General features: G+C 48.7%; 1 protein-coding gene across 1 annotated transcript in view; it reads left to right on the plus strand.

Annotated features, from left to right (window-relative positions):
- Window positions 1-19,687, plus strand: part of ARID1B (AT rich interactive domain 1B (SWI1-like)) — a 528,266-nt gene that overhangs the window by 364,013 nt on the left and 144,566 nt on the right. The window contains exon 5 of the mRNA XM_006882755.1: window positions 4,150-4,393. Within this exon, the coding sequence (XP_006882817.1) occupies window positions 4,150-4,393 (244 nt within the window). The remainder of the gene's footprint in view (window positions 1-4,149; window positions 4,394-19,687) is intronic.

Below are 19,687 nucleotides of genomic sequence, written 5' to 3' on the forward strand. Positions count from 1 at the left end.
AGGATAGTAGAAGCAGATGGTTCTGTGCCAGTTATCTGCCCCATTTTTGTTATCTCCCACCAGCTTGTTAGCTTACAGGTTTCTCTTCAGTTTGATGCTGGTGTTAGGTGCCATGCGTGGGTGCCTGTGAACAGCAGTTCTACTTCTTGGCCCTGTACTGCGCCATCCCCGCTGACGTGTGGCTTTCCTTTCTCTAATCCTTCACCTTTGCCAAGATGCTTTATTTTTCCAAGGACCGGCCCCTCCTTGGGTTTTAATACAGTGTGTGTACAATGCCCAAGTCAAGTAATGTTCCACCTCTTAGAACATGTCACGGACATTGAGCTGTGCGTGCCTGTGTGTAGCTCAGAGTTTGCAGGCAGCACGGCCCCTGACAGCACTCTGCTCTTGTAGCTCTAACGCTCCCATCCACAGTTCCTAAAGGCCTGGGTGCCTGCATGCAGTGAGTGAACGCCAAATGAGAATTACTTGTATGTTTTCACATGTCACATTTTTTTATTAAATTTTAATTAGTTTTAATGAACATTTACAGAGATTTTGGGTTTTCATTCATTCATTGTTGCACTGTTTTCTCCACCCTCATCCCCAGTTCGTTCTTCTTCCCCCCCAATGTCTGTTTTAATTGTCCAATTGCCACAGTGCTTGTCAAAGCCAGTTCTGATTAATCTCCTTTGTCAGTGTGTCCTTTGCCATTCCCTATCACTCCTCCCTGAGAGAGACTTCACCCTGATTCATAAGGAAAAGTGGATGGCGTATTCTCTTAGCTACTTCCTGTTGAAAAGGGACGCTGTGGATTTCAGGGTGAAGGCCTTCTCTCACTACTCTAAAGGGCCCCTTTGGCAGTAGGAAACACATAGACTATTATGGAGATTGATTTTGGAATTTAGATGCACTATTATCAATTGCACTTAGCCGTACATGTTCATATCCTTGAAGATGTATCATGGAAGTGTTGCAGCCTAGAAGATACAAATTTAACAAGTTAAAAGTGCATGAGTCAAAAATTGAAAAGCAATAATATTCTGAGTAGAGGTTCTAATAGTGGCACAAATCAAGTTATAGAGGTAGGGTGGTTCCATTGCCATCCTTACTCTAACTTAATTCTTTTTTTTTAATTTAAATTTGTTATTAATTTCAGTGAAAATTTACAGAGGCTTTGGATTTCCATTCATTCATTGTTGTAGATTTGTCCCCTCCCAAGGCTCCCCCCCACCAGACATTACCCTCTTGGAAGCAAACCAAACAGTTGGGGCCAGCACACACACACACACACACACACACACACACACCCCCACCAGACATTACCCTCTTGGAAGCAAACCAAACAGTTGGGGCCAGCACACACACACACACACACACACACACACACACACCACCACCACTCATTACCCTCTTGGAAGCAAACCAAACAGTTGGGGCCAGCACACACACACACACACACACACACACACACACACACCCCACCACTCCACCCCCCAGGCTGTCATTTGCAGGCTTCTGTTAGGAAACGACCACAGGTGTGTGCTCTTGCACTGTTACAGATCTGTGAGAGCAGGCTGGCAAGGGGGGCCCTCCGAGGCATACCCTTGAGTAATTATCAGGGACTTCACCAGGGCTCCCCCTCAGACCCAGCATGAGGAAGGGAAGCGAGGTGTCCGCTTTCAGCCCGTGTGAGAGAGGACTGGACTGGAGTGCTGTCTGTCCCCGGACCCCAGCTCATCAGTGTGCATGCCTGGGTACCCAGCTATTACCTCCAGTTTTGTTTTCGGGACGTCAGATAATTGCCTTGGCTGTTGAAGTGTGACTCCATCCTGCATTGTATGTAGCATGTTGCTTGTTTAGTAGCCTGTTCTATTTCTACCTGATTTCACAAAAGCTGTGTTTAATTTGGAAAGCCTGAGTAGAATTACTGTTAAACTCAATAGCCAAGTGAAATACAGTGTCTTACCGGCAATGTGTGCGCAAAGGCGTGCGTCTCAAGTTCCTGGAGCAGAATTGTTTACACATCTTCTCTGAGTTCTGAATTCTGTCTCTGATTTTACTTGTTTTTATTTGGGATATTTGATGATAGTGTTTTCTAGAGGTAATATCTTCCGTCTACCTTCTTTCTGTTTGTTATTTATAACCACAACTATCTGATCACTAAAGTTCATTCTAATTTCCTTAGGAAAAAATGTTGATGCTGGTTTTAGCATAAGGACATTCAAGTTTTTCTGTAGCATTCTCTTTTATTTTTTGTGACACTGCAACTGTGGTTTTTCAAGAGGGGCAGTGATGGTGGGGAGGGCGTGGTCACTCAATGATGGCTTGCCTGTTCCTGGGATGCTGACCAGATTTCAGCTGAACTTCCAGATTAATGCAGAACAGGAAACAGCAGCTTCCAGAGTTCATCCCGTGAAGCCCACCGGGTCAGAGTCAGGGACTGGCTCAGTGATCCTTCAAGACACTCTAGAATATACTTTTTTTTTTAAGCTAGAGAAGTTTATTCTCTCACAATGCTGAGGGCTAAAATTCTAAAAGAGCAGAACACTGCTTAATGATTAGTAATTTTGTAGTTTACAGGTACAGAAATTAATTAAGTGGTAGAAAAGATGATCCACGGATATAAACTGTCTGTGGAATTAGGATGCTACGCCTGTACTTGTTCTGTGACCCTTTCAGGCACTCTGGGCAGCTCCTTGTCCATTCCCCTGGCCTGGCTCTCCACTCTGTCCTGAATCAGAAGTGTCTTCCGTCTGCTACTCGTCAAAGCACTTTTTACAGGCTTCCATGTCATACGAACATCCCCGACAGGGTTTTCTTACTCTCCTTAAGGTTTTCACATTTTTAAAGACGTAGGTCACCAGGTCCCTTTCTTTTAGTCTCTGTTAGTCTCGCATTTATGTGCCATACGCCAGAGAGCTGGACAATGACTAGGGATGATAGAAGGAGAATTGATGCCTTTGAGCTGTGGTGCTGGAGAAGAGTGCTGAGGGTACCATGGACTGCTAGGAGAACAAGCAGGTTCATCCTAGAGAGGGTGAAGCCAGGCTGCTCCTTGGAGTCAAGGATTCTGAAGCTTTGTCTGACATACTTTGGGCATGTTTCAAGGAGGGACCAGTCCTTGGAGAGGGACGTCATGCTTGGGAGGGTGGAGGGACAGCGCAGGAGAGAAAGACCCTCAATGAGATGGATTGATTCAGTGACTGGGGTAATGGGGTAGGTGTGTCAGAGACAATAAGATTGGCTCAGACTAGAGCAGCGTTTAGGTCTCGTGTACTTAGAGTCGCTGTGAGTCACAGGCGACTTGACAACACTGACACATGACAACAAGAAGAACATTAGTCTGGAGGCCACTCAAGAGCCCACGCACCAGGGAGGACGCTGTCTGAGGACAGTTTACTGAAGGCAAAGTGTAGCTTTGTTCACTTGGAGGAGTCGGCCGTCCTCTTAAAAGCACAGTGGTGGTGCAAAAGCCGAATCCTCCCCTCCTGTCCGGTGCCCCTTGTGCCCAGCCACCACGCGGCCTTGTATCTCAGACCCTGAGCAGCTCTCAGCCGCACTGCCAGACCACGACCAGAACCTAGGCAGGGCCGTGCTGGGAGTTTTAATCATTCATAACAAAAAGAGAGACAGGCCTGGCAGTCAGATTCTAGAAATCACCCGTGAAAACCCTGGGGGTCAGTAGTGTGACCACATTGTGCACCAGGTCCCTGTGAGTTAGAGTTGACTGGACAGTGGCCATGTTCACCAGGCTTCAGCCTCCGAGAAATTGCTTCGTCTCTTGAGACAAGTGGCCGCGTGCAGAGTATTTCTGGTTCTTCCTGAAGCCCTTCTCTCTGAAGGGACCATTGTTAGGCCTTTTCAGTAGTCTTTAGACCTACATACTTTGTTTTTAAAAAAATTCTATTTTGAGTGAAAGTTCACACAACAAACCAGGGTCAGTGAAGGAGAGGAAGACCCCCAAGGAGATGGGTTGAGACAGTGTCGCAGCAATGATGAGGAGGACACAGGACAGGACAGGGTCCAGGTTCATGGGCTCTCCACGAGTCGTACCTGACTGGACGGCACCTAACAACAACAGTCCATGGGGCTCCATTTGTCAGCCTGTGTCTGCATCCTCCCCAGGCCCCAGACGCACCGTGTTCATACACCTGTCTTCTCTCCTAGGACCTCTCTGGCTCCATCGACGACCTGCCCACGGGAACTGAGGCCACTCTGAGCTCCGCGGTCAGTGCCTCTGGGTCCACGAGCAGCCAGGGCGACCAGAGCAACCCAGCCCAGTCGCCCTTCTCCCCGCACGCGTCCCCGCACCTCTCCAGCATCCCAGGGGGCCCGTCCCCCTCTCCTGTCGGCTCTCCCGTGGGGAGCAACCAGTCGCGGTCCGGCCCCATCTCTCCTGCAAGTATCCCAGGTACTGCCGTCCTTAATCGTTGTGTCTGACTTTGTAACGAGGTCTGGACTCAGGCCAGTCCTGAATTCTACCTGTAGAAAATCTGCTGGTGAGATACAGATGTCACCAAAGCGTACAGCAGTTCCAGGTCCAGTACCACCACCGGCCAGCAGGGTCTCCAACCCCTGGACTGTTTGCACTTCACACATTGGTCACAGCTCATGCCAGACCACAGCAGTATTTATTGACCAGTATTGGCTGTGTTTTTGTGTTTGTATGGTTCTGTCTCAATATATACACTATGAATGTTATTTGCTGGAGTAATTGTTGGAGCTGGTACTTGCCTGTGTTCATTTGCCTGCGTATTCAAGGCCTCGGTACTGAGCTGAATTGTCACCTTCGTTGTTGAGGCAGCGAGTTCATGTTCGACTTCACCTAAGTGTTTGGTTATTCCAGGAATCAGACGTTACCTGAACGTTCTAGTTCGTCTATGATATACTTCAGTTTAGTTGCTTATTTTGTGATTGCCTCGTCTTCATCGTTTATCCTATGTGAAACTTCATCCTTTTAAACCCTCCGAGTGGCTCAGCTCTTGAGGACTTCGGGGATTACTAGGGGCTGACACCATGCCTGCTGTCTCAGCGAAAGGGTCCCTTTTTCTTTTTTTAATTTATTAATTTTAATGAAAGTTTACAGAGACTTAGGATTTCCCGTCATTCACTGTTACACTTTTCTCCCTGCCTACCCGCTCCCCCCAGTTCACTCTTCTCCTTGAAAAGAAAGAGAAAAACTCTTTCATTGTTATACAATCCCTTCCGCAAAGTTCACTCCACTGGGCATCCTTCACTCTGGACTTCTGCAATGACAAGAATACCCATTCATATATTCCTTTTAAGCAGATCCCTCCCTTATCTGTTTCAATGCAGTATACATCATTCCTCACCTCCTTTTCTGTCTTCCCTCAACCCCGATGCCAGTCCCATTTTACAACAGTAGCCCTATGCAGTATTTGTCCTTTTGTGACTGAGATATTTCACTCCGCATCATGTCCTCCAGGGTCACCCATTTTTTTATAATACTTCATGAGTTTCTTGTTTTTCAGTACTGCACAGTATTCCACTGTGTGAATATACCAGAGCTTCTCTATCCATTCATTTGTTGATGGGCACCTGGGTTGTTCCCAGCTCTTTGCTGTTGTGAACAAAGCCACAATAGACATGGCTGTGCATAAGGGTCCCCATTTCCAGCTCACACAGTGGAGACAGGGAGCAGCCAGAAACCCTGGCTGAGACGGTGGGAAACCTCCCCGCCTCTCCTAGAGAGGGCTTGGGTTCCAAAGACCAGGTGGTTCCGGAAGAACTGCCGTTGTTCAGAACAGAGGAAACAGAGGATCACCACAGCACATCAGAAGTTGAAGGGAGTGATCGTTTGAAAATTGCCACAGTTCCCCCTCTGACAAGCCGGAACCATAATGGCCCAGTGCACACGTCCTTCTGTCCACCACAGCCGGCATCACTCTTGCCTTGGTGTTCGGCACTCCACCTGCCTGTTGCTCGTGCAGAACAGCCGGATTGTTTCTTTTCCCCCCACTGCTGTCACAGAGTCAGATAGCACGAGCAGTGATGGGGGGAGCAGGTGTAGCATAACTTGAATGCAGATGTTAACTGTTTTTCCACTTTCTTTCTATTCCCATAGCTAAATCCAGAGATGCAAACATAAGGTTTTGCTATATAATCAAAATAAACAAAATATATAAGCAAAATAAGGTTTTTTTTAAATATATTTAAGTAGAAATTTTTACATTATTTAAAGAAATTTGTTGTAGAAAACTATGCCAAGTTTTTAGTGGTGTGGTGGTGCTTTTTTTGTAAAAAAAAACAAGCCAAACATATATGTCCTTTTTCTCCTTCCCTTCTTCACCTAACCTTCCTTTTGTTTCAAAACACCATTTCCATAAGTTTTATATCCTTATTCCCTGTAGATACTAGTATGTTTATGTGGGGTGTGGGGGTGTGTGTGTGTGAATTTAGTCACAGGTAATACAGCCACATTTCAGAGATCAGTGTTGTTACTTACTCACTTTATTTTCATTTACTTTTAACCAATGATAAGATCCCTGCATTTAGAGAGTAAGGTCCTGAACAATCTCACCTCCTCCTTTGCCTACCTCTCGTCCTTATGTAGAGTCCATAGCCCTTGTGGCACAGTGGCTAAGCCTTCACCCACTAACCAACTAGTCAGTAGTTCAAGGCCATCAGCCTCTCTGTGAAAGATGTGGTAGTCTGTTTCCACCAAGAGATGAAAGGTCTGAACTGGCCCAGAAGGACCTGAGAGGACAGGCCTGGTACCTGTTTCGGCCAAGTCACCTCCTTAAAAACTAGATGGAGCAGATGTAGGTTCTAATCCACGCACGGGGCTGCCAGCGGTCCGAATGAATCCACCAGAACATAACAGCAGCACTAGAGTCTCTGCCCACACTTGTTATTGATCATGCATTAGAGCCTAAGACCATTCGCACGCGTTTATTCCACGTCTCCAGTCGTGAAATGTGAATGCTGTGCAGAGACTGCGTGTTCCTCACGGGGGTGGGACCGAGCTGCTCCCTCGCAAGCATCCACTTGGAATTTCCTTCTGGTTTTGGACATGGAGCCAGCCTTTTGCCTTCTGCCTGCCCCCGAGTTCCCAGCACAGCCTGCGATTCCTGACCTCACTTTGCACCCCTTCCCGCCCTCTCCAGCTCCTGGCTGCCTCTCCATGTGTCACCGCCCAGCCCTTCCTGTCACTGTCTCCCCAGCATTGTAACATGGGCGGCTCTTGTGATTGTGGTAATCAGGGTAAGGCAAGGCCGCAGTGCTGTGTTTGTGGAAGGAAGGCAGCCGTGTTTCTCCATCTCTGAACAGAACGCACAGCTAAGGAAGGGTCCCACAGATGGAGAAGGCTGAACCCCATAAATCACTCCCAGAGGCTGACTCAGGGAATCTTCCTTTTAAACAGTTGGTCCATCTATCTCAGATCTGCCTCCACCGTGTTTACTCCCAGCGTTGTGTCACGGGGCTCTAGAACAGCTCCCACCCTGCAAAGTCTCATGCGATGGGCGTCCCCACTACCCCTGCGAGCTCTCCAGGAAGTGGGGTGGTGGCTTTCTACAGGAGCAGCTACGGGGACCCCAGCCTCTGTCCACACATGACTGGACTCTCGTAATGCACCACCCCCAACTCCACACGAATCGCGTACACTCGGGCTGCTGGTGGGTCCACAGCCATCAGAGAACCGGAACCTGGGTGCCCCAGGCCCTTTGCACTTCCCTGGTTTTCTGTCGCTCTCTCCATTGCTCCGTCCTCTTCTCACGGGTCCCTGTGTTCTTGGAGAGAGATGTAAATGTTTTGTTTGATAGTTGAAATAAGCAAATGTTAGGTGTGCTTGCACATACCACCAAAACCCGCTGCCAGTCCAGGACGCATCACAGTCCTCCAGTTGGGTTTCTGAAACAGAATATCTTTGCTCCCAAAGAGCAGGCATTTGAACCACGGACCTTTCACTCAGCACCACCACACATAAGGCATCATCCCACCAGGAGCTGCTGGGCTTTATGTGTCTACACTGAGACTGAGCGAATCAAATGCCACATGCAGCCGATTGTGAAATTTATGAGATGGAGCATGTGGACTCTGTTCTAATAATCAATGCCCCGAGCGCCCACTCTGGCCGCTCTGTGGGCTCCATCCTGGAGGGACTGACTCTCTGAGGCAGGATGCGCTGGGGCTTTGCTGCCAGGCCTTCCCTGTGCCCTGCCTCCCAGCCCCGCACGGATCCCAGCCCCGCACGGGTCCCAGCCCGCAGGGTCCCAGCCCCGCACGGGTCCCAGCCCGCACGGGTCCCAGCCCCGCACGGGTCCCAGCCCCGCACGGGTCCCAGCCCGCACGGGTCCCAGGTCCCAGCCCCGCACGGGTCCCAGCCCCGCACGGGTCCCAGCCCGCACGGGTCCCACCCCACACGGGTCCCAGCCCGCACGGGTCCCAGCCCGCACAGGGAGGATGCTGACGCAGCACACCACACGCCTCGCTGCTGTCGGAAGATTTAGTGGACATTAATTCTACTCGTCCTCCCTTCAGAGCCGAACGTTGCAGTTTACTAACAAAGCAAAAATGTAAATAAGCCCAACTCCTCCTTTATTTCTATTTTATTGGCCAAAAGCTTTTGTCAGCTTTTTCTTCCTCCACGAAGAGCAAGCAGGAAGCATGTTTAAATATTAAGGACAGTGAACTCACCGAGGAGTTGGGTTGGGACTGTCCCAGCTGAACAGTTCATCGCTTGATGAACATTCTGCTTATAAAAAGTGTTCCGCCCAGAGTGCTGGGGTCGCACAATGATTTTGTTTAAGACGAGATCAGAATAGGAACGGTGAATTCCCCGAATGCTTATTCCCCCCCCCCCCATTCTTCGCATTGACTTTTTACCATGCTCGGTTTTAGATGGAGCTAAGCCACTTCTCACTGACAACAGAAAGGCCATTGATTCTAACAGACCAAGACCCAAATCAGCCGTCTGCTTAAGCACACAGGCAAATAACCATCCTTTCTCGCGTCCAGTCCAGGGTGTTGATTGAAGGACGGCTGATCAGGGCAGCATCTTCCTGGCCATCAACAGTGACAGCCACACGACAGTCATTGACCGTCCATGTGGTGCGCACACCCTCTTGTTCATTTCTCTGCGCTTTGCTATTTTAAGGCTCCAGTCGCCACTGTCCCCACTCCAGCCATCAGGCTGGTTGGAGGAGGTGAGAAAACGGAAGGACAGTGGCTCAGGAGAGCCTGAGATTGTAGAGGAGTCAAGACAGCTGAGGGTGGGCTCCGGGAGCTGACAGTGGGGACTCATCACATTGCCCAGTCGTCTCGCTCAGCCTCTCCCACCCCAGTGATCTGTCTATCCCCCAGGGGCATCTCTGCGCATGCACCCCATCTGCACAAGTTCCCGTGAGGTTAGCACCTGATCAGTTACTTCACTTGCTTTCTGATCCATGTGATCATGGGCTTTAAGTGGCTATAGAAATGGCTGTATTGAAGCTAGCCTGTCCTCCATCAGAAAGCACCCACCATCTGATAGCGAGAGCTCCGGTGGCTTTAGTGGTAAGGAATTGTGTTGCCACTGCAAAGGTATGCGGTTCAAATCCACGAGCTGCTCCACGGGAGAAAGCTGGACAGTCTTCTCCCATGTGATTTACTGCTTTGAAAACCCAACTGAGGGCCAGCTATGGGTCAGTTCCAACTTGACCTCACACAAGAGCAGTCCTATAGTGAAGCCTGCAGCTCTGAAGCCCTGTGGCCACTCCTTGCTGGAGAGAACTGTGTGTGCCCCACATATCCACCTCCCCCTAGACTAGCGTCTCTCACAGAGACTGTAGCACTTGGAACCTTGAGTCCAACAAGGGTGGCACCTGTTAGATGAAATACGACAGCACCGTGGTTTATTTACAGAGATTCCTTCCAGACTCTGTTATTAGGTGAACTACGGTAGCACCATGGTTTAATGTGATTTCTTCTGGCTGTATTATTAGATTAAATGTGACAGCACCATGGTTTACTGCAGTTCCTTCCTGGCTGTACTATTGGGTGAACTATGGCTGCATGAGGTTCACTGAGATTCCTTCCAGACTCTACTATTAGGTGAACTATGGTAGCACCATGGTTTAATGCCTTTTCTTCTGGCTGTATTATCAGATGAAATGTGACGGCATCATGGTTTACTGCAGTTCCTTCCTGGCTGGACTGTTGGGTGAACTATGGCAGCTTCATGGTTCACAGAGATTCTTTTCAGACTCTACTATTAGGTGAACTATGGTAGCACCCTGGTTTTAATGCGATTTCTTCCTGGCCCTTAGATGAAATACGACAGCACCATGGTTTACAGAGATTCCTTCCAGACTGTACCCTATGTGTGCTGCTGGAGATTTTCCTGTGAGCAGATACAAACAAGAAGATGTTCTGGTCAAAAAAACCCCCTCATTTTCTTGCTTAATTTGACATTGAGACAAGCAGATCCTAGAAGGACGCCTTAATGGGAAAAAGAAAAATGAATCTCAGGGGCGAGTTAGTCACAGGCCAGGGTGAGCAGGAAGGGTTTCAGGGAGAGGAAATGATAGTTCCTGGTCTAATTTATCAAGATTAGAGGAACAGCGGGGCCGCACACCACCGAGTCTCTGTCTCTTAATCCACCCTCCCTGGAGTGTAGACCTCTTGGGCTCAAGCCTAACCCAACCTAATAAAGGAATTTTCCACTTTTTAATTTATCCTTGCTTAATGAAACTCAGGCTAATACTGTGAGTTTATTTCTCTCTGTAAATGGCTCTAAGCCGGGTCGCTCTCTTTATCACATTAGTAGACTCTCAGAGACGGCTTTACATGTAATAACATATTTTTTAACTTGGTTACCTTCCCTGGGAGCCTCATCTTGAAGCCCCTGGCAAGAGTGTGTGGTGGGAACCCTTAGCAGCTCTTTGCCTGGAAGATGCCCACCACTCATTGACACGCAGAGCAGGTGGGCGGGTGAGGGGAGGATTGCAACATAAAATGCCCTTAATATATCCATGTTTTTAAGCTGTGACAACACAGAAAACATCAGTTCAGCAATTCCATACAAACCGGGGCAAACTTTAAGCCAGTCGGGTTTTTCCTTACAAAGTGAAGTATTTGTACGTTATCCAAAATATTAATTTCAGATCCTTCCCAGATGATACTCCACAGCAGTTACAAAAGCTACAGTATATTTTGCCTTTTAGAAAAATGAGCCTGCCGTCCTGCGCGACTGAGTTATTGATAACGTGGTGCACATCTCTAAGGTCTTTATGGTGCTCGTGTAAAAGGCAGATGGGAACGTGGTGCGTTGTTCAAGGGTATTCCCAGTGCTGTTTACAGAGGACAGGTTCTCCATTTCTGTCCAGGTCAGACCCGGGCATGAGAAGCCAGTGCAGTGTCCCTGGGTCCTGAACTCCTGTCCCCTGGCCCACTTGAGGTGTCCAGCCAAGGTGGGAGAGCTGTTGTTGTGAGGAGCCGCTAAGCGAGTGCGGACTCAGAGCCCCCGTGTGTCCAGCGGAAGGAAGCACCCTGCATGGTGCCGCGTTTGAGGACCATCGTGGCTGCCTTTTAATGCCACTCGGTCTCATCGAGGGTCTTCTGCTTTTCCACTGACCCTCTACCAAGTGTGTCGTCTCTCTTCAAGGCTTGATTGCTCCCTCCTGGTGAGGTTTTCAAATATGTAAGATGCCATCTCGCCGTCCTAGGGTCTCGGAGCGTGCTGGCTGCCCTTCTCCTAAGACAGGTTTCCTTTTTCTTCAGGCCGCCAGTGATGCGTTCAGTATCCTGTGCCAGTGGCATAATCCAGAGGCCTTTTCAGTCTTCCTTCTGCCTTGACCAGCTGTGTGTAAGGGGTGATGCCACAGTTTGAGTCAGGCGCACCTTAGTCCTCAAGGGGACATACTTGCATTTGAGCACTCTGATGAAATCTTTTCCCAATGAAATATATAATTTAGTTTCTTGACTGCTACTTCCATGAGTATTGACTGTGGATCCAGTAAAATGAAATTTGTGAAACATCAAGGTTTCTTGTTCATTTCAAAAGCATTTTTCCCCAATTCCTCAGTTCCAGCCGATTTCACATTTTGCCTTTTTTCCTGTGCTCACCTCTTTCTTCACATAAGAGACCTTTAGGGTTCTCCCCAGTTATTCCTTTTCAGGCCCATTTCAGTCTCTGCTCACTTTCACCCATTCCTCTGGTTCTAAATTGTGAGACAGAGTCAAGACTTGTGTCGCTGGCAGTCTGTGCTGTGGCTTTGTGTTGCTCGTGCTGTTTGCAGTGACGAGGGGTTCCCTGTGGTCCACACAACCATCCACTCCCATTGCTGGGTGATGTTACGTGCTGTTTGCTGAAATGGCTTTTCCAGCCACTTGTTTACCAGGGTGTCATTTCTGGAGCTGAGACAGCTGCTCTCAACTTGGACTTGAGCTGAATGGCATCACTTCTTTTGAACGAACCAGCAGCGTGCTGCCGCTGTTAAAATCCTTTTGGCATTGACCTGCCGGGATTTCCATTTTCACCGGGAACGAGGGAGAAGATTTAGAAAGGGAAGTTCGTAACCACAAGCCAGTTGTGGCCTTAAAAAGAAAAAGTGTGCAAAGTCACCCAGCTGCATTTTGGGAAGTGGAGGCCCAGGAATGGTGCTTAAAGTCAGGATGATGCACAAACTTCTGATCTGTGTCCCTGTGTTTTCTAAAGGGAGCAAGTGGCAGTTGTGGAAGGAACAAAACCATTTCACCGAAGGTGTTATGTCTCTTTCTCTGCCTGCTGATAACCCCGGAGCCAGGATTATTATGATGTGTTGATTGATTAGAGCCGTTAAGTCTCTTACAAATCCGTCTCCTCACTTATTCTCGGTTCACACACTCGCACCTTTGATTTCTCTTCCATAACAGGGTGATACAGGTTGTCACTGACTAATGAACACCAGAATTGGTTTTGGCACGAGACAAACGGAATGCCGGCACCAATCCTAAAAGGCATTAATCTTTAATAATCCACATCTGCATGTTTATAAATGATATAACCAGGCATTGTTAATGCTGATATTCTCCCTTCCAAACGGAAAATGACACAGGAGTTTGTACTTGCAAACGACATTAAATGCACACGGCTGAACCCGGGAGTGTGACCTTGCTCGAAGGGCTGAGTGGAGGAAGGCAGCAGGGTTCATAAAAGGCACAGGATGCATTTTTGCTCCTGCAGAAACCGGGGCCAGGAAGACCCGCCAGTCATTTCCCTTCCTTTTAGCTCACCGTCCTCTCTCCTGCGTTACCTCAGCATGGAGCAGTGGTTGGGGAAAGTGTCCCACCTTGAGATTTGGTTCCTAGTCAGCCCTGACTCAGGTGACCTTACATTTGACAGAGCACACCTCCTGGTGGGACTTGTACTGAAACCCACTGTTACAGGCCTGGTCAGTCCAGCTCCTTACGGCCTCCCTCCTTTCCAGTAACACTCTATGTTGTCCAAAGTGATGGCCTTCCCTATGGACAAGCCCTTTCTGATGACATGCCCAGAGGATGTGAGACAGTCTTACCACCATTGCTTTTCTGTTTGTTTGTTTGTTTTTGTTTTTTATTTTTTTTAATTTATTATTAATTTCAATGAAAATTTACAGAGACTTTGGATTTCCATTCATTCATTGTTGCACTTTTCTCCCCTCCTAACCCTCCCCCCTAGTACACTACCCTCTTGGAAAAGTAAAAGAAAAATTCTTTCATTGTTTTACAATCCCTCCCCCAGGTCCACTCCACTGTGCAGCCTTCGCTCTGGACTCCTGTCATGACAAAAATCCCTAATAATTTTCCCTCTTACACAGTTTTCTCCGTCATCTGTTTCAATGAAGTATACATTATTGAACCCATCCTTCTCAGTCTCCTCCCAACCCCAAGGTCAGTCCTGCTTTACAACAATGGCACCATGCAGTATTTGTCCTTTTGTGACTGAGATACCTCACTCAGCACCACCATTGCTTTTAAGGAGCGTTCTCTCTGTCCTCCTTCCAAGACACATTGCTCTGCCCTTCGGGAAATCTGAAGAATGATCAATTCTTCGCCACATCACCGTGCAAAGGTTTCTTCCTCAGTCTTCCTTATTCATTGTCCAGCTTCCACATGCCCGTGAGGTGATTGGCAGTACTCTGGGTGTGGACCCGGCACACTTTAGTCTTCACCGGGACTTCCTTGTTCTTTAGTGCTTTAGAGGGGCCCTTGGCCGCAGGTCCACCTGCTGTAAATGCACCCGAGGTCTCTTGCCTGCTGCCTCCGTGGGTGTTGGTGGGCCCAGGTGGAAGGCCTTCCGTGAGCACTGCGGTGCAGGTCCCTCTGTCTCAGGTGGCCGCATGTGGGCAGTGCACGCTCCAGGTGCCTTCCAGGTCTCAGCGTTTGAACGTGCAGGCACCAGCCAGGTTAACATCCGGGAAGGGATGTCATGGAGGACACAGCAGCACAGAGAGCCCAGATCAAGGATGTGCTTGCTGTTGCTGGACCAGAGACCCCAGGGAGTCACATGGCTGGAGCCCCCTGGAGAGGGGTCATAGCACAAGGCGGCTGCCTTAGTGGGAAGCTAGGGATGGCCTAGTCCAAGGTCATGACTTTGTTCATCACCAATCCTGCCACCTGGTGACCCTGAGTACAGAGTGCAGCTACACTGTGCGTTTCTGGGCCCTCATCTTTAGGAAGCAGACGTCCAAGACTTCCTTTCAGGACGGGTCTGAGTGGGTGCAAATCACCTCCTGTTCTCTAGCAGTTAAGGGCTTACCTGTGCCCCCCCCCCCCCACTGACTCCTAGGTCACAATGAAGACTTGAGGATCGATGTTAATTGTCACAGGGAATCAGTGGAAGGTTGAGATGGCAGTGAATGGCATTTTCCAGTTTAGGTTTTTAGGATTCTCTGACTACTGTGCGGGCTGTGTGCTGTCGGGGTACAGGGAGGCCAGTAGGAGGCTGCCCAGGGGCCCTGCAGAGCTTGCTGGTGGGCAGCTGTACAGAGCCTTGAGGTGGGCAAAGGGCTTTGATCTAAGAAATCGACAAATAACAGTGTTATCTACATTCGTGGGATTAAGGCAGGAGTGCATTTGTGAAGAGGAATCAAGAGTTTGGTTTTGAACCTATTTTGAGCGACCTTATCAGGGATTTAGGGGAGAGAGCGAAGCTGGGGAAACTCATCTGTGACCCTTTAGGGGGTTAGATGAGATCACCAGGGCACATAGGGAGTCCCAGAGTCCTCCCTTGTGGCAGGAAAGATTTGGGGCCCCTTCCCAACTTCAGATTCCGTAGATTTGGGGTACATTTCCCACCGTTTCCAGGTGATGTTGCTGGTGCTGTTGGCAGAGGGCAGGCTGGAGGACACGGGTTTTCATGTCTGCTGTGCACAGTGTGTCCTGAGAAGTTTTAAAAGGGCCTGATACCCAGAACGACTCCCAGAGATGCTAGTTAATTGACCTGAAGCAGGTGACTCCATCAGTTCCCTTCGTCAGCTAAGGGATTATTGCAGCCATGGCTGAGAAATCCTGAAAGAAAAATTTGGGGGGGTAAAACCCTGACACGCGAAGCCAGAGACCATGTTCAGGTAAAAGAAACGGGGAAAAAATCAAGATGCCAGGTGCTCCTGGAGGAAAAGCCGGAAGCACGCTGGCTTCCTTGTCTATTGCTGCTGCTACAGGTCCTGCGAGTGGGTGGCTTGATGGTTATTCTCTGACAAGGTGGTGGTGGGGTGTGTTGTCTTGACTCCTGGCTGGCCCTCCTGCGGGTTTCCAGAGGCACACTCAAGGAGCTTGCTCATCCTTCTCCCGCAGAGCGCCCCATGGATTTGAACCATGTGCCTTTGGGATTGTAGTGCAGCTTCTTGCCAGTCGGCCAGCAGAGGTCCTTCTCGTACAATTTAGGAGGCTGGATTAGAGCGCCAGCTCTCAAGACATGCCCTCCGTCTCTCTGTGTGACCTGATGTCGTGGAAAGCTGAGTCCTGAGTCTTGCTGACACTGAGGTCCACCTGCTAGGCTGACTCAGCTCTTCTGTAATCTTGAGTCATTTCAAAGGGGTTCTAGGCCACGCCTTAAACTCTGTCTGTCAGGGTTGTGATGGGATTAGGAAGTGCTGTATTCCACCTGTAATTCTTTTATAGCTACATAGTTTCCACATTAAACCATTACATGTATATATTCTGGGGGCACCCATTCTAACTCATGCCAGCCTGGCAGTCTAGAAACTATACACAGAGAAGGGGCGGGACCAGCACACTCCTGGCAGTGTGCTATGGGCGTGTCCAAGAGGAAGCTGGACTCCTCCCTAAATTGTGATGGTCACAGAAATGCTTAGGGGTGAGTAGATCCTTTCTTAAAGGGAACCATATTTCATAAGTGAAATTAAATATGAGAGCTAGTTGTTGTTGTTGTTGTTGTTGTTGTTAAGTGCCGTCGAGTCGCAGGCGACTCATAGCGACCCTATGAAGGAGAGTCCTCGACGCTTGGGTGCCTTTCATCCTCTCTCCAGGTTCATAGGGTTTCCGGAGGCAAGCTGTTATGGAAGTGGATACCACTCCTCCTTCCACGCTTGTTTTATTCGGGGAGCTCCACCCCACTCTCTCTCCTTTTGGGCTTGAAACCGCTGCTGCCTTCAACCCAAGGCCAAGCGTGGCTTCACTGGCTCCTGGAGGCAGAGTCGCCTTTCTCCAGAGACCGCCTCAACACAACTCCCACATACACAGCACCATGCTCTCTGGCCAAAGGATCACAGCCACCCTGGGTGGAGCAAACCTGGGAGATTAATAATTGTTTCTATGAGAAGTCATTACATTTCATAATCAAAGCAAAAAAAAAAGAAAGAAACGTTATCCTGATGAAATAGTTGTGTATGATCGGGTCAGATTCCGTTTTAATTCTAGAAGTTCTTAGATCCACAAATGTTGCTTCAAGTCTAGCTCACAGAAGCGAGTAGAAGAGTCGGGCTCTTGGTTGAGGAAGACTCTGTTGTGCAACTCAACTCTTGAGACACTCAAATGTGTGCCACAGGGCGCATGTTAATGTCGAAGCAGGTTTGACAAGGTTTCTTGTCACCTTCCTACTGGAACTTTCTGTGGAAAGCCTGGCAGCTTTCAAGTTTTCTAGCACAGTACAGAGCTTCTGGTTTGCTGTTTTTTTTAAAAAAAAATAGTTTCATGCCAAAGGCTTGGAGTTGTCTACGACTTGATGGCACTTAACAACAACAACAATATAGAGAGCGCTCTGCTGGCCTAGTGAACAGAAAGTGATGCTACCAACCCAAAAGTGAGTAATTTTAATCTGTGGCCCATGGACCTGGCTCATATTGGTGTTGTGGGGTTTGTTTGTTTTTTTCAAACATTCTTCTAGGTGGTATAGCACTGGTCTGTGCATTGCTGTACAGAGGTAACTCGTGGTTGCTGTGATGCTAAACACTGTGACACTGATGTGTCAAATGCGATAACGGTTACCCATGGTGGACAGTGTTTGGTGGAGCTCCCCGATTTAAACAAGCTTGGAAGCAGGAGTGGCATCCACTTCCAAAATAGCTTACCTCTGGAAACTCTGTGAACACGGAGAAAGGACGAAAGTTAGACAAGTGTCCAGGTCTTCTGATCATAGGGTCGCTAAGAGTCATCAATGACTTGACAGCACTTAACAACAACTTCTCATCATTTAGTATAATTGCAAGTGCCATCAAATTTTTAAAGCTTATTAGATAATGTTGTTGTGTGCCATCAAGTAGGAACCAATTCATAACTGACCCTCCAGCGGGTTTTCAGGGGCCGTAAATCACACAGGCGGAGATGGCCCATCCTTCTCCTGAAGAGCAGCTGGTGGATTTGAACCACATGCCTTTGGGATTGCAGCGCAGCTTCTTACCACTAGGCCACCAGTAGACCGACTGGTTTACTGTCAAACTCAAGGACACAAACACACAAAACTCATTGCCATTTCATAAGGAGAACCAACTCATAGCTGATCCTCCTTTGCGTGTCCAAGGTCATAAATCACCAGAGAGGAGATTGCACACTTTTGTCCTGAGGAGGTTCAGACCACCAGGGAGGGTTGGCCTTCTGTTTAGCAGTATGCCTCCCAACGACTGGGCGACCAGGAGCTCTCTAAACACACACACACACACACACACACACTCACACTCTCTCTCTCCACACACACACACACACACACACACACACACAGAGCCAGAAGCTCTCTTAAACTCACACACAGACACACAAACACACACACTCTTCCATATCTAAATAGGAAATAACTAGCAACCGTGGGGCCTCCATGCCACGTTGCATCTTTTGGTCCCCACTTTAAATGCCATGGACTGGCTGGTTACACGCTGGGCTACTAACCAAAAGTTTGCAGTCCGAAACCCGATGGAGGCGCCCATGAACTGCAGTGAACTCAGTGGCAATGGGTATATTTTCCTTAAAGAAATTCTAGTTTATAATTTCTAAGTGGCCTGTCTTTTCCTGCCACACCTCACACCCCAGAACTCGATTTTCATTGTTTTTGAGTCAAAACTGACTGATGGTTGACCCTCCAATGGGTCTCCAAAAGCTGAACGTCACAAGGAAGAGATTGCTCATCTTTGTCCCCAGGGACCACTGATGGCTTCACACTGAGGAGGTGCTGCCTTTGAGGCAGGTTTTCAGAGGCAGTAAATCACACAGGAGAAGACTGCCTCATTCTCCCACAGGCTGCTGGTGGATTTGAACTGCATGCCTTTGGCTTGGCCTTGCAGCTCCTTACCTCTAAGCCACCAGAGAGCATTTGGATTAGCAGTGACTGTTACACAGCGTGATAATTCCTGTGGAGTGGCTGCGGGCATCTGGGTTTCTTCTGGGAAGGCTGGGTCCCTCTGATGCACTCACATCTGAGCTTCCTCTTCCCAATCCGAAATCAACTCCTGGCCCCGTGTACCTGCCTGTACTGCTTCTAGCGGTGGCCACGTTTCCAGGCAGAGCTTTGTCCCCAGGCACTGGTGCCCAGAGCGAGCCATTCGTGACAAGGAAGGATGGCTCATGGGAAACTTCATTGAAGCAGAGAAAGTGTGTTGGCTTTCAAAAGACCGGTCTCTATCAGGCAGCCCAGAGCAGCCAGCCAGCGGAAAAAAGGGAGCAGCCGGGCGCCGCCTCTAATCTTCCTCCTGGGGCCCAGGTGGACAAATTGGCAACCCCACACACAGCTCTTTCCTTCTCCCCTTTGTACGTAAGAACTGCTAATCGGATCCATGCTGCTGCAACTGTGGTTAGTTATTAACAGAATAAAAGCCCATTTCTTCAAAAGAACGGGTGGGGGAAACGACGCTACGAAATTGCAAGGTTGTTAGAATCTTAAATGCACAGCAGTCGGTTTTTCCCCCCTTATTCTGAATTATACGATGAATACAAGTCTTTCATCTGTCACTAGACCCGTTTCTTCAGAAAGCAGCCAAATATTAAGCTCCACAAATGAAAAGGAAAAAAAGAGGAATCTTAGAGGAAAAATATTGAGGAGGGGTAAGAATGGATAAGAGGGGGAGAAATTAAGTTTTGTTTTTATTAATTTGCACTGGTGGGAGAAATACAGACGGCCTGCTCTGGGGCCGCCCGCCCTCCCCTGCCGCTCCCCTCACATCAAAGCGGGGATTAGCCGGATTCTCCCCAGCTCTGCAGGTCTCTTGTCTTCCTTCCTGCCTGAGTCAAGTTCAGAACCTGCCACTTTTTTTTTTAGAACAGAGCTTGATGGAGCCAGACTTTCTGGTGAAGAGCA

The sequence above is a fragment of the Elephantulus edwardii genome, unplaced genomic scaffold (assembly GCF_000299155.1).
Source record: "Elephantulus edwardii isolate Elephantulus edwardi_28Jun2011 unplaced genomic scaffold, EleEdw1.0 scaffold00024, whole genome shotgun sequence".
In the NCBI taxonomy this organism is placed as follows: domain Eukaryota; kingdom Metazoa; phylum Chordata; class Mammalia; order Macroscelidea; family Macroscelididae; genus Elephantulus; species Elephantulus edwardii.